Source organism: Trichomonascus vanleenenianus (assembly GCF_965637985.1).
Source record: "Trichomonascus vanleenenianus strain CLIB 3782 genome assembly, contig: TRVA0_036S, whole genome shotgun sequence".
Taxonomy (NCBI): domain Eukaryota; kingdom Fungi; phylum Ascomycota; class Dipodascomycetes; order Dipodascales; family Trichomonascaceae; genus Blastobotrys; species Blastobotrys vanleenenianus.
In genome coordinates this window covers 140,523-154,546 of record NW_027481851.1, presented here as the reverse complement: position 1 = coordinate 154,546, position 14,024 = coordinate 140,523, and the positions used below count along the sequence as shown (strand labels likewise).

General features: G+C 51.7%; 8 protein-coding genes across 8 annotated transcripts; 3 read left to right on the top strand and 5 right to left on the bottom strand.

The window, feature by feature from the left end:
• Positions 1–130: 130 nt before the first annotated feature.
• UTP15 (snoRNA-binding rRNA-processing protein UTP15) lies at positions 131–1,630 on the bottom strand (the record flags this gene model as incomplete). The annotated part of the gene is made up of 1 exon (XM_076686377.1): positions 131–1,630. The coding sequence occupies one exon, from the start codon at positions 1,628–1,630 to the stop codon at positions 131–133; it is 1,500 nt and encodes a 499-aa protein (XP_076539450.1).
• Positions 1,631–4,096: 2,466 nt separating this feature from the next.
• Positions 4,097–4,810, top strand: TRVA0_036S01398 (uncharacterized protein; the record flags this gene model as incomplete). The annotated part of the gene is made up of 1 exon (XM_076686376.1): positions 4,097–4,810. One exon carries the CDS (start codon positions 4,097–4,099, stop codon positions 4,808–4,810), a length of 714 nt encoding a protein of 237 aa, XP_076539449.1.
• A 693-nt stretch (positions 4,811–5,503) lies between these two features.
• Positions 5,504–7,294, bottom strand: AIP1 (Aip1p; the record flags this gene model as incomplete). The annotated part of the gene is made up of 1 exon (XM_076686375.1): positions 5,504–7,294. The coding sequence occupies one exon, from the start codon at positions 7,292–7,294 to the stop codon at positions 5,504–5,506; it is 1,791 nt and encodes a 596-aa protein (XP_076539448.1).
• A 453-nt stretch (positions 7,295–7,747) lies between these two features.
• KTR4 (glycosyltransferase family 15 protein) lies at positions 7,748–8,965 on the bottom strand (the record flags this gene model as incomplete). The annotated part of the gene is made up of 1 exon (XM_076686374.1): positions 7,748–8,965. One exon carries the CDS (start codon positions 8,963–8,965, stop codon positions 7,748–7,750), a length of 1,218 nt encoding a protein of 405 aa, XP_076539447.1.
• A 526-nt stretch (positions 8,966–9,491) lies between these two features.
• On the top strand, positions 9,492–9,830 carry MRPL31 (mitochondrial 54S ribosomal protein mL60 MRPL31; the record flags this gene model as incomplete). The annotated part of the gene is made up of 1 exon (XM_076686373.1): positions 9,492–9,830. The coding sequence occupies one exon, from the start codon at positions 9,492–9,494 to the stop codon at positions 9,828–9,830; it is 339 nt and encodes a 112-aa protein (XP_076539446.1).
• Positions 9,831–10,307: 477 nt separating this feature from the next.
• UTP11 (rRNA-processing protein UTP11) lies at positions 10,308–11,036 on the bottom strand (the record flags this gene model as incomplete). The annotated part of the gene is made up of 1 exon (XM_076686372.1): positions 10,308–11,036. One exon carries the CDS (start codon positions 11,034–11,036, stop codon positions 10,308–10,310), a length of 729 nt encoding a protein of 242 aa, XP_076539445.1.
• Positions 11,037–11,598: 562 nt separating this feature from the next.
• On the top strand, positions 11,599–12,176 carry MTC2 (Mtc2p; the record flags this gene model as incomplete). Its single annotated transcript, XM_076686371.1, has 2 exons — positions 11,599–11,655; positions 11,709–12,176. The coding sequence occupies 2 exons, from the start codon at positions 11,599–11,601 to the stop codon at positions 12,174–12,176; spliced, it is 525 nt and encodes a 174-aa protein (XP_076539444.1).
• A 205-nt stretch (positions 12,177–12,381) lies between these two features.
• On the bottom strand, positions 12,382–12,975 carry SPC24 (kinetochore-associated Ndc80 complex subunit SPC24; the record flags this gene model as incomplete). The annotated part of the gene is made up of 1 exon (XM_076686370.1): positions 12,382–12,975. The coding sequence occupies one exon, from the start codon at positions 12,973–12,975 to the stop codon at positions 12,382–12,384; it is 594 nt and encodes a 197-aa protein (XP_076539443.1).
• Positions 12,976–14,024: the final 1,049 nt, after the last annotated feature.

Below are 14,024 nucleotides of genomic sequence, written 5' to 3'. Positions count from 1 at the left end.
TAGTAGTAGTAGTAGTAGTAGTAGTAGTAGTAGTAGTAGTAGTAGTAGTAGTAGTAGTAGTAGTAGTAGTAGTAGTAGTAGTAGTAGTAGTAGTAGTAGTAGTAGTAGTAGTAGTAGTAATAATAATAGTCTATCTCGTGAGCAGCATCTCCAGCATGCCCTCTATCTTCTGGGACTCCTTGGCCTTGCCAATCTCATGCTGGAGCTTCCTGTACAGGTCGAGCATGAAGCTCTCGAGAATAGGCGACTTGTCAATGAGACTGCCGTACATGTCCACAACACAACCGACCCAGTCGGCCACGGTAGAAACGGTTCGCGTGTCGAGGATAGCCCTGTTCGCCCACTTGAGCAGCGGCTCGAGCGAGTCCTCGTCCCGGCCAGACAAGCTAACCGCGACCTTGCCCCGCCGCTTGAGCTCTTCAAGAACGGTAACAGTCATCTCTGGAGTCATGCCGTTGGCAAACGCGGCGTCGAACGCGTCGCCCCACCGGAATGCATTCAAATGCTTTTCGTATGTTTTCAGCTTCTTCAGCGGCTTTGGCTTGTCGTTCAGAACGCGGTGCTCTGTGTCACCATGGTATTCTGCGCCACGGATCATCCGCGAGAAATTGCCCGACTTGTCTTTCTTCTGGCCCTGCACCACTCGCGGCTCGGTCTTTCGAGTGCGCACAGTGAACAGCCCGGAAAGCAGACCAGTGACTACATGCTTATAATCTGGCGACACGGCCGTGGAGAGAACAGATCCGCCAAACTTCCACCCGAACTTAACGTCCCAGGTAGGGCTCGACGAATCAAACACTTTAACGTGCCCGTCGAGCGAGCCCGCGAGAATGCCGCGCTCACCAGCGCTGGCGAGGCAGGTCACGGTCCGCTGGAAGTTCGTCAGCTCGCGGACCATCTTGCCGGCGGCAATGTCCCACACCTTGACGACGGGACCGCCGGCACTCAGCAGCGTCGTGGAATTGAGCGCCATGACGCTCTCAACAGAGTCTCCCTGGTCGTAGCTCGTCACAGGACCCTCTGACTTGGGTGCCCTAGGATCGAATACTCTGACGGTACCGTCATAGCAGCCGGACACAACCAGATTAGTAGACGGAATGAAGTTCGCGGCCCGCACGTAGTCGTTGTGGTCGTCAAAGGTCGACACCGGCGTATTGGGCTGGCTTAGGTCCCACAGACGCACTATCCTGTCGTCCGAGGCGGACAGCAGCGTCGTGTTAGAGGAGGGGCTGAACTTAGTCACATGTGTCGCATAGTTCAGCACCGGGGTAGTGAAGAGCGCGCTCTTGCCGGCGGCCGAGAAGGCCTTGACGGAACCTGTCGACTCTCCGACGACCAGCACCTGGCCGTCCGCCCTAAACTCACCAGAGTAGACCGTCGTCGTCGCCCCGAACTGGTTGAACACCCGGATCTGCTGCCGGCTCTTGGCGCAGAAGATCTGGACGCGCGACGATGAGGTCACGGCGTAGTTGTGCGGCGATGTGGGCGAGAAGTGGATGTGCGTAACGGCATTGTTCTCCTTCGTCAGTAGCGGCGTCTTGAACCCTCGCCAGAATTTGTACTCGGGGCTCTTCTTCGTCGGCAGCGCCGGGTTCTTAATCGGCTGCACTTTTATCTGCGGCGCCGACATTTTTTTTGATCTCTGCTTGTCTATCTACGAAATGTTCCTTTTCATGATCTCCCTGTCGCCGATAAAAAAATTTCAGTTTCAGCCGCACGCCATCACCAGGTACGGCTAAACCGCGTCTCATAGATCTCTGTCGCCCCAAGCCTACTTCATATAAGGCTCTTCACGAGTTTAGCTGTGTGCATTGGGGGGCCAGCCCCCCAAACCCCCCTTTACTCCCTACCAGGCTTCTGCCTGAGTTTAACGTATCGTTTATTTCACTCCTATGTAAGTATGCAAGTTAGTCCGGAGAGTAAGTGCCAATAATACCTGGCAAATGGCACATTATTAAACAGTAACTAGCAACGTAGTACGTGCTGATATCTACCGGTAATTAATAAATAGTAATTGGTACACGGTAATTAGTTACCAGTAACTAATAAGTAGCTAAGGTTAAGTACCAGTAGTATGGTAATAAGTAAGCAGTAATAACCTGTTTGTACGTAAATAGTAACTCGTAACTACTGTAGTAGGTACAGTACATAGGTAAGTACAGTACCTGGTAGTCCTGGTAATTATTTAGTAAGTACCTACCTACTTGGCAGGTACGTAGTGAGTAATGAGTACCAGTATAGCAGGTAATGAGTACCAAATAAGTGCCGGCGTTATGTGGCATTTCAATGCTTTCGAGAGAGCTCTACAGCCTATCAATCTTTGTAGGCGGTATTTTAACATTTTATTATATTATGGATGACCAATTGGTGATAATTTACTACGCTGCGGTAAAGGGGGTCTGGGGGATTTCCCCCAGCTAAGGGGGGTTTGGGGGGCTGGCTGGCCCCCCCAATGAACCAGGTGTAGTTCGTGTTCGGGATTGCTTGTTGAGCCCAAGTCTGGTGTAAACTATCCGGGGTGTTGGATACCGATGACGATGGGGAGATTTTCATAGAGGACCCGAGGGAATTGCTTTGAACAACCCCGCGTTTTTTTGCGAGTACGACCAAGGACTCATTGCGTCAGCCAATTTTTTCAGTTTCACTGTGGCTTCCGGAGCAAGCCAAGGGGGTTTGCTTTGCTTTCGGCCCCGAAGTCTCTCGTTTGGAAAGTTCTTGTGCGGCTCAACCCAAAAATGCCGCCGCGCGACCGGGGCAATGTTGCTGCATTTCACGGCTCCAAGCAAGCGACCCAAGTAAAATTTGGCCCGAGCCTCTCTGGCGAAGCGGAGCTACGGGGTGTCCCCAGTTCAATTGAGCAATGCAGGGCCTCCCGTGCCAGAGGGCATTATACATGAACGGCATGTACTAAATGCTGCACTTTGTCACGGCTGAAGGACTCAAAGCCCGAAACGGCACGCATAACAAGTTGGCATAGAAACAAGGGCTGGCACGTGACCAGGGAGGTCGGCAACCGCGAGACACGGTCTAGACGGGGGAGGCGGCGCAAGGAACGGCGCGAGGTAAACGAAGCATTTGGGCCTTAAAATTGACAACGGCCCGAAGCTTCTCTTCTTAGCCGAGCGAAACAGCATTAGTCACAGAGACCACCACCTAAAGAAGTGGCCCCACAAGAAACAGCACAAGAAGCACGAACAAGCAGCCGACAGCGCCACCGGATGGACAATTGCCCCTAAAGTACTAAACCACATAGTGCTTATTTGTAGTATTACAGTAATTTAATAAGTCATGTTGACGGCAGCCGGACCAAGGGGTCAAGTGCTGCAGGGAAGCGCCAGCTTACCGGTCACTTTACCCCTTTAAAATACATAACAATACACGTAATATTAATATATTACAGTGGCGCGACGAATACCCGCTGACCCCCAACACGGGGGGCCGTGCCACCACCCCCGTCTGGGAAGTCTAACACAAGGAGGGCGGCCGCATTAGCCGCCGTATGTGTACACAATAACGTTGGGGGATGGCGATGCGCTACCCCGGAGTTGCATCTCATCGATCAGCAAGAACAGTTTGGAACATTTTCATTTTGTTACATTTAGGTAAGCGCAGCTGCCGTACCAGACAAGAGAATGAAGGCAGCCTCCTTGCGGCACGTTCTGCTGGGGATTTTGCCGCGCTTGCGTTTGCGTTGCCTCGCAAGGTTAGATGAGCACTTACCACTCTTATCTTATCACCACGGCGAGTGCGCGAGGCGGGCCAAAAAAGCAGAGGCGACGTAACAGCTGATAAGGTCGCCGTCACATAAAAGGAGGCTAGTCCGGGGCCCCTCGAGAACTAGTGGCCAGACCCTATTTCATTGTATAGGCTCCTCGATCGCAACCCGACAAGTGCAGTAAGCAAGCTACCAGAGCCGCGGACCAATTCCGAAGATCGGTCCGCTCAGCCGTGCTGTCATTTCCCCACAAAATCACGTTTCACCGCCAGCAGGGCAAACCTCATCACCGGGCCTCACAACGGCTTTTCGTATATATATCCGGCCAGGGCAGGGTTGCTCGGAAAACTGTTAAAAGCTTGTTACAGATACACCGCTAGCATGAACATATACCTGCCGTCACCGTCTTTCTATGCGTCGTCGCTCCCGACCAGGATTCCGCAGCAGATGTCCTCGTCATCAATACCTCCCGTGTCGCCGCCCGGGTCGGCGCCAGATAAGGCGTTTATGCTAAGCAGCGACATCGACTCGGCGGCCATCGAGTCGCACATCGCCCGTGTCACTGCACTGGCTGAGCATGTCAAGCTCCACGCTGAGTACTCGGAGGACTTTGCGCTGCACTACATTATGAGCATGGGCGGGCCCCACACCAACAGCGTGCACGTCATCAACCAGCTGGAGACGCATTATGACTACATCCGCGCCAACGACCTTGTCCAGGACTTTGTCGTGACGGCGCTGGCGATGGAGTCCAAGATTGACGTGGTCCAGTTCATCGTCGACCACCTCATGGGGCTGATGAGCGACCACCTTTCGTCGCTCATCCCACGCAATTACGCCCCGCTCTTTGCCAGCCAGGCCTCCCTGCGCAACGTGCTCAAGAGCGACGACATCAGCCAGGAAGAGTTTGCCTTCTTCTTCCTTCTCGCCTTTGAGGTCGACTACAAGCATCACGGCTCGCTCGTGCGCGCCATTGACTCGGGTAGCCTAGACGAGTCCTTTGGCTATCTCCTGCGCTACCGCATAAACACGATTCAGAACGTCCAGATATTTTACAGAAAGTATTTCCGCCTCACCGAGGGAATGGGCCTCTAGAAATCCCCCCTCCATCTTTGTATTTATTTATTTATGCCAAATGCATCCTTTTGAGCCGCCGTGCGGCTCTCTTAGATCGCCTCAAAATATATAGACAGTTCTATCTAATACTATCGAACCCATGCTTCACACACACTCTCTCCTTTAGTACGGTACCCCAAATCCCCCGTAGCTTCGCTTCGCGGAGAACCCGTGATTTGTAACAGGCTGTTACAAACTCCCAACCACCTCCCGTAACACGTAACAAACCGTTGACCACCTCCCGCAACAACGCATGACAAATTTGTAACAAACTTCCGTAGCAACTGCGTGACCAATGTACTCGTAACAGAGGTACTGGATCAGCCGTCAAACGCATTCCTCTACCAAGCGGAGCCCCGGGAGCTGGAGCTCTCTTTCACGGAGAATCCTAGCTATTCGATTGAATTCCTCTGCGTAGCAGAGCCACGGAGGGTTTGGGGAGGCCAGTACACTTCGGAAGTATACTATCCACGGGATTGAACCCCTCCGCGCAGCGGAGCCACGGGGGATTTGGAGGGCTGGCCCCCCATGTATGCTTTGATAGTATACTATTCACGGGATTAAATCCTTAGAGCGGAGACCATGGGAGCTCAAGGGCCGGATACTTGGGGGGCCAGCGCCACCAAAACCCCCTTGGCTCCGCTACGCGGAGGTTGTTAATTGAAATTAATGTTACAATTGGAGATGCCAGAGCTTGACAACGCCATCGAGGCCGCCGGTAACAACGGTGGAGTCGTCGAGCCACGCAACACTGGCAACGCCGTCCTGGTGGGCGTTGAGCTGCTTGATGTTCTTACTGGGGACGTCGACCCTGTATACAATGACGTTGGTGTCAATTGAACCGACGACCACGTGGTTCGCGTCCTTGTGCCAGCTGATGGAGGTGATCTTGCTGCTGTTGAACGCCCACCGCGAGGTGACAATCTTCCACTCATGCGCGTCGTACAGCAGCACCTTGCCCGAGCCATCGCCGACAGCTAGATACTTGTCGTCCGGAGAGAATGCCAAGTAGGTCGGCTGGGCCCGCAGGCCAACAATTTCGTTGGTCTTCTCTCCGCTCTTGCTGTATACAACCACACCCATTGCACCACCGCTAGACTGGCCCGCTGCCACTACGCCTTGACTGTTAATGGCAATCGCGCCAGTGAAACCGTCTCCAGAGATTTTCTGAGCACGCTTCATGTCGACGAACGTAACCACGTCAGACTCGGTGACCACGGCTACAGCTCCAGCCGCGTTGGCGGAAATGCCCTTGGGTTGACCGCCAATTGGAGCACTCTGCTCGAATCCAGAAGCCGTGATGCGCTTGACGGTATCATCCCACCCAGCAGAATAGAGACTCGAACCCGATGGTACAACGTCGACAATATAGCCAGTGTGTGGGTTGCCCTCGGTTATCGGCTCAGCAACACCAGATTCTGTCTCCCACTTGTACACGCTACCGTCAGCGCCTGTCGAGAGCAACAATCCACCGACCTGGGCAACGCCAGTGACGCTCTTCTGGTGCCCATATATAACCCGATCCGGAGCGGAATTGCCCACGGAAAGGTAGTTGAGGTTGCCATTGTACGACAGCGAAACAAGCCTATCGTCTGCTACGAATACCACGCCCACCTGTTGGTTCGCCAGTACACGATCCAGCTGCCAGGTGTGCACAACCTTGGCCGACGAGCCCGCAATCTCCCACAGCTTGACCGACCCGTCTGCCGACGCCGTTGCGAATTTCGACGAGTCTGGCGACCATGCCACAGCGAAGATGCTGCCCGTATGGTCGCATGCCACGGAAACAGGCGATTCGCCTGTCTTGCCCTCGTATAGGTAAACCTTCTTGTCGGACCCAACGGATACGATGTACTGGCCGTCGGGCGAGAACTGCACGTCCTGGACGAAGCTCGAGTGGTTCCCCCGCGACGCGAACCCGAACTTGAACGGCGGGCCGTTGTAGAACACCAGGCTGCTGTCGTCAGCCACCGTCACCGCCTTGTACGGCCGCACCGGCCGGATGGCGACGGCGTTGACGACCTCCGTGTGGCCCGAGATCTCGCCCACAGTGTTCCCGGAGTCCCACGTGAAGCAGTGTCCGAACCGCTCCTTGCCATTGCCCACGGCGATGATACGCTGGCTGTCGGCGTCCCATGCAAGGTCGTTGATGCGCCCCGAGATGACCTGGTACTCGCCCTTGGTCACCATGTCCTCACCGACGCAGTCCCAGATCTTGACGTTGCCGTTCTCATCGCCGCTGGCTACGTAGAACCCCGAGGGCGAGAACTTGGCCACGGTCGTAGCAGCGGTGTGGTTCTTATACTGGACCGCCTTGGCCGGGTCGGCGACACTTCGCACAATGATGCTTCGGTTCGAAGCGTACGCAATTCGGTCCGACTTCTTGTCATATGATAGATGCACAGACACGCCCCGCGTGGTGGACGGCTGGCTGGCCCACGTTGACTTCAATTCAAACGTCATCTTCTCTATATCCGTTCTCTATCAGGTTGTCGTGTGGCCTCTCAATCGTGGCAGTGACACCACCCCTTGCACAGCCGTTCAACCCTCCAACGCCCCCTGGGAGATCAGATCCTCCGGCGCATTCGCTCCTACAGTAGCTTTCGCACCTAGCAGCCCCCTCCCCCCAAACCCCCCTGGGGCTCCGCTTAGCGGAGATTATTGTAGTTCACCCTCCACGAAGCGGAGCTATGGGTGTTTGGGGCGAGAAAATTGAACCACGGGAGGGCTCATTCTCTCATAGTAGCAATGGGGGGACCAATCCCCCCCTGAGGCTCCGCTTCGCGGAGATTATTGTAGCCATCAATTGACCACGAAGTGGAACTACGGGGGTTTGGGAGCTGGCCCTCAAGAGACAATTGAAGCAGTATTTAGGTCTATAGCAGATGTTCTAAAAAAATAACGTCTATGAAATTTTTATCCAGTTCCGGCGACTTTGAACCACTCGCTGATGCAATTCTCTTTTCGAATACCCTGGCTTTCGGAAAAGAGACCGGGCTGGCATCCGCTGCACTGGCTGGACTTTGGGCAGTTGTAGTAAGGTCCGTGGAAGTATCCAATGTCCCTGAACCAGTGGATACGCGACTTGTCGGCCATGAGACCAAGTGCCACAGAGTGCACAGGCGCGTCGCCCCACCGCTCATAAAAGAACCCGCCATCACGATCCAGGTACTCAAAGTAGTCCCGGTACGCCTGCGACCGGAAGAAATCGAGCCTGCCAATTTCAAAGTTGCTCCAGAAGTGGCAGGTCGAGTATCCGGCAACTTGATTACGGTCCCTGTTTTTGCTGTTGATAAGCCATTGCAGGGCATTGTTAGGATGGATGTAGTCCGGATGCAGCTTGAGGAACGCTTCAGTGGCGTTCCACAACGACCTTACCGACTGAGGTGAATCGTAGATATTAATGACGAACCCGTAGTCCTTGTCGTTAGCGTCCATGTATGCAAAAACGTCGTAGTCAATGGTGCAATAATAGTTCGTCTTGGGCTCTACGCGCCAGTAGTACTTGTACCCATCCAGTACTGGATGCTCATAAAACTTGCCGGAGTTCCACCGGCACATTCGGTGGTAGGATGCCTCGTCTCCGTGTTGGACATGCTCGACCTCCTTGAGGTGGACACCCGCCAGGCGCGCCTTCTCGCGATCAATCCACTCTGGCTCCTCCCAGTCCTCGGAGTCTATCTTGACAAACGTGCAATTTGACGAGGTCGCCTTCTTCACCTTCTCCTTGAACTCGTCCGTGAACTCCTCGTCGTTGAAGAAGATCCACGGGTAGTTGAACTTGTCGTTGAACACGCCTTCCAGCTGGGTGATTGACCCAACGAGATCTTTCAGTTCCCTGTTCCGCACTAGTGAAATCAGCGCGGCTGGGACCTGGCCTGCTTCGCCGGGTCGCCTTAGTGTCCCTTCAGGCTCGCCGACTTCGCTAAAGAGCGGGTTCTGCTCAGGAGACAGGTCCACCTTGTGACCGACATGGGACAAATTCACTATCTTTGTCCCATTGCCAGCATACACAATGCCGGGGATATCATCGCGCCTGTCATCGCTCGTCGCGATCAGTCCTTTAAGGCTCTCCAAATGGGCGCGCACTTCTGGCCGATCGTGGAATATGTAGACTGTCACGGCTAGCAGCATGGCTCCTGCAGCCAAGACCGCCATTAAAAATAGCCTCCGCAAGTCCATAATACTTAAATAAATTAACCTCAGGTATATGTCATCAGTTGAATGCTGGGGAGAATGGCAGTGCAACTTTTGCGCGTCTGATCCGCCCTGTAGCCTGCGATAGTAGGACTATTTCGGTCCCCTCCTCTGCAGCAACACCTTCAACCGACAGGCGAGTGATGCAGTGTGCGCGCCCGCACTTGCGCCCTGCGTATCCCTCGGTACCATTCATTGCTTGTACTGATATATGGATACCTAGGCGATATCCTGCTCGCATTTACAGACAGTGGGCACCTATGACCCCTCGAATTATTGCCTACTTCGTGTTGCTTCCCTGCCTGTACCGAATTCAGAGAAAATACGGGTAACACATTGGTGCGGCTCGGAGGCCGCTGCGCAGAAATATTTCGCGGTTAAATAACGTTAAGTCGGCTAAACGTCCCGATCAACTTGGGTCGAAAATTTCACAACCGCATATCTAACCAAGATCAAATAGAAGATGATTGGATTTGGTCCATTTAAGGCGACTCTGCCGCGACTGGGTGGCCTTCTGTGGAAGGTACCGGCCGTCATGTCTCGACACCAGAAGGCGCGACAGCGTCTGCGACTGAAGATCGTCGACAGAAACGTTGCACGACTGTTTGCTGGGCTCAAGCAGTCTGGCCAGAGCTGCTCTACCGTGGACAAGTTTTTGCGACACGTTCCAACCGAGGCGGAGATGCCAGCCAAGGACAAGTACACAATTTTCAGCAGAAAGTCAAAGACCTACCGAAAGGGCGCTCACCGAGAGCCAAAGTGGACCCGGCTCACGAACCGAACCTTCCCTCGTGGTTTCTAAACTATGCATTTTGCCTTGGGCATTTCCTGTACATATTAATTCATGATTCATGCTTTGAATATTCGTTTAACCGTTATGCGTTCTAGTTAATGTTTTGGTCAAGGGACGGAAGAGAATCTCTAGTGCGCAGTATTAACTGCCGAAACCTGCAGAGGTAAAAGATCTGGCAATTTAAATCTTCTTCAACAATGAAGGTTGCATAGAGGAGTTCAAGTAGAAGGCAGTAGTTTTACAAGGATGAAAATTCAATTCACAGAGGCCTTTCTTGTAGAGTGGTATTAGGACAATCTAAACCCATTATGCCGAAATAGATATTGTTGGAACTTCCACAATATGCAAGAATATTACAATTTAACATGTCAAGTCATTATGCATTACCATATATATATAGAGTATATTGGGTACCCAATATCTCCCTGTGCCGTTATTTTCCAGCATGTCTATCGAATCATATGAAAGGCACTCGTTAAGTATGAGTTATTTCTTTCGCACATTCTTCCACTTCCATGTGACATTGCCCTCCCTATCAACCATCTTCTTCTTAGGACCCTTCTTCATAAGCTCCCGTTGCAGATCCATCTCTTGCTGCACCTTGCGCAGCTCAGCCTGTCGATTCATACGCTGTTCCAGTTCCTTCAACTTCGCCAGCTTTTGTTTCTCGTTCTTCCTGGCCGTAGTCTTGGTCGGCCCATTAGGCAGGTCATCCATTTGTGACTTGCGCAGCCGGTTGTCTCTTCTGTAAAGCATAGATGCATCAGTGTCGAAGTACTTTAGTGCCGAAAAGGACTTGGCAGAGTCCTCGTCATCAACAAACACAGTATGCTTGCCCTCGCCTTCGAATAGCACATCGGCCTCGAGCTTCTCAATTTTCTTGGCCTCTACGCTGGACAGGGTTTTGACGTACCCGAAGTCCTGCGTCTTTAAAAGTTTGGCCGCGTCATTACTCAGCACCTCGTTTCCTCTCTCTGCTACTAAAATACCCTTTTCATTGGTCTTCCTCGACAGCATGCCATGGTGGAACTCGTCTGGATTCCGCTCGTTGGCCTTGCGTCTCAGCAGCTTGATCCGGGCCTCCTTCTGATGATAGTCCTGCGATCGAAGTTTGTAATCCTTCTTCTTCTCGAGGAGACCATATCTCCTTCGCTCTAGCGGCTGGGATCGCTCCCTATGCTGCTTCTTGGCAATATCGTGCTTCCGGATGCCCATTATTGATTCGGTCCGTGGGTGGATTTATCTTGATAAGATAAAAATTTCACCCGCGCAATGCACCCCTACTCAACCTCCGGCCAGTGTCCTCCTCCACACCAAAAACCAAAAAGCGTCCACTACACCAAAATATTGAAATAAACTAAGGGATACGAGCTCGAGAGATGGAATGATATCCTTTGAGGAGTTTTGTGAAACGGTCCAGAGCGGCCAGGTCGCTATAAATGAAAACCTCCTGGCCGCAATAGCCATTGCTATGGCAACCGCCCAAAGCGTAGTCATCTCGTCTAAGCACTGCCGGCACCTCCAGCAGTGCCTAGGTTATATCGCGCTGAGTATCTTTGGCGTGGAGCCATTCACGTACGACTGCTCTGCGGAAACCTCGTGGCGCACGCTATCGGAGGCCCTGGTGAAGCAAGGGAACGGTGCCATCCCGTCATTCATCATCTTGTCGCACCTCGATCTCACGAGCCGGTATGTCCAGGCACAGCTTGTAGACTCGTTGTCCAAAGGACGCATTGTCATTGACTCGCACATCTACGAGGTCCCAGAATTGTTTATCATGGCTGCAGTTGTTTCTACTCGGCGCGAAGAAAGCGGGAGCTTTTTATCCCATTTGGTAAGTCCATTTTTTCTTTACTATCCGTTATACTAACCATGGCTGAATTGTAGAAGGAGCTGTTGTTCCTGTGGTACCATTATGAATTGGAGAATGAGACGTCGACCATTCCGACTCCGCAGAAGAACGAGCTCATCTCCCCAGACTACCTCGTATGGCTGCGCAGTCAAGCGCGCAAAGTTACCATTGTAGCCGATGTCAGGCGGTATATGCAGGACATTGTCATCTTTCTGCGGACCCACAGGCTTGTCCGTCGTGGAGTGTCCACCAAGGCGTGCCGAGACTTTGATCTCCTCGTGCGGTGTCTTTGTGTCCTCCACAATTACGAATTTGCGACGCCGACTCTTGTGTCCATTGCTGCACGTAAGATATTCCCGCTTAAGATTGAAATGTGCGACCCTTACGACGAGCCAACTTTGCAGTATGGAGGCGATGTCCAGCTCATTGCAAAGTGGATGAAGCAGTGGGACCAGGAATTAATCATTGAGAGCGTTCTCGAGCAGGTCGACCCCCCACTTTAATCGCCCTCCAAGTTATTCGACTCTCTAGTTATCGACACTCCAATTTAGTCGACTCTTCAATTTAGTCTCCCTCCAATTCAATCAACCAATTTAGTCGAAAAAAACGTGTTCGCTCTTTCTTTGGAGTGAGATTGTTCGACTTTTCAGTATGGATCTTTCGTGTGCATCCATTTAGACCCGACGAGCTGCAGTTTGCCATTCATCGTTAAAGCTTTTCCCACAGGAAGTTGGCAACGAACTGCTCGCTGTAGTTCTTATCCAGAGGGAACACGTGGACGTTATTCGTTGACGTTGACTGGATCAGAGCCTTGGTGGGATTCTCAACGCTCTCTCCGTCAAAGCTTATTCCTAGAGACCGATAAAGCTTAAGCCGCAGTACTGTAGCGTCCTCCACGTAAACCCCTGCTGATTCAACCGTGTCCTCGCTATTCAGCTGCTCCAGTTCGTCCTTCAACTTCTCTAGAATGGCCAGATTCGAGGCATAGCTTGATTCGAGGTCGTTGATATTCTTGGCAAGGGCAAACTTCTCCCGCTCCAGCTTCATAGCGTCTTCGGCCGCCTGTTTCTGGAGCTGCGTGTTCTGCGATGACTCTGCAGAAGCTCTGGCTAGATCTGCCTGTCGCGACAGATTCTTGAGCACAGCACGGGTCTCTTCAAGTTTGAGGTCGCGCTTCTCCCGCAGCCGCTTCAAGTTCACATCGATTCGATCAAAGGTTTGCAAGTCCTCTTCAATTTCAAAATTGTTAATCGTCGACCGTAATAGCTCGACAAATGTTACTTGTTCCCTGTCATCCGCCATTTTACTAGCTCCATAAAGATTATTAGCACGGCAGTCCGGTTGTCGCGTTTTATTTGTTATTTTCTGCGCGCGCCATATCACTATGAAATTTCACCACTAGCTATAGACCATATGCAGCTTGTATTGTATAGGCTGATAAAATATTACAGATAGCTTCTGGCTGCAAGCGGATTTATTATATTTTTTTCCTCTTTACCAGTTATTTCTCTGTACAGGGTTGTGGCCGTGTTTTGTAAGCCATATATTCGGGCTGATAAACCGGTAATAATTACATGCTTCAGCCGTGCGTTCAGGGGTAGTGCTAATTGCTCGTTGCTAGTTTTTATGATGTTACCTGGTGTCACAAGCAAATACGTTATTTGTATGCTTCACTTCTGGTGGGCGGCTATTGAAATGAATTATATTATGGAGCAACCAATTATGAGCTGATGCACTGTGTAATAGATATACCCAGCGCCGTTTGTCGAGCGTTGGTTTTGGCAGATAATGTTGTGTTTTGCACTCGCTCTGGATAAATAATTACTGGGTTTAATGGTAAAATAATAGCTATGTACCTGTATTATTTGATTTTTTGTCGCAGACTATCGTTTCGTGTTAGCAGATGAACTCCGGAGTCTTTGGTAGCCCACTGCATCGTGTACTGAAGCATTGAATACAGAGATGAGTTATGCGCTGAATAAGTCAGCCAGTACGAATAAGTTTAATATCAAGGTTCTCTTTAGTCGTGTAGAATTGTATGGAGTCAAGAGTGCTCTGAACGGAACACCTTTATCGCGTGCTATTGAGAGAAACTGCATATTGACGCATGCAGGATGCGCCGTTTATTACCAGCGCATCTACTGACTCTCACACGGTTTCGGTGTTTTGTGATCTCTACTTCAGAGCCAACTTCGTTTCGAGTGAACCAGCTACGTAAAAGGCTTTCTCATTCGCCTCCTTTTCTGAATATACACGTGAGCGCATCAATAGCATCAAATTAAGGAGCTTTTACTGATTTGACTACTACTGTAGTACGAACTAGCCATATAAGGTCCCTCGCCCCGTTTCGT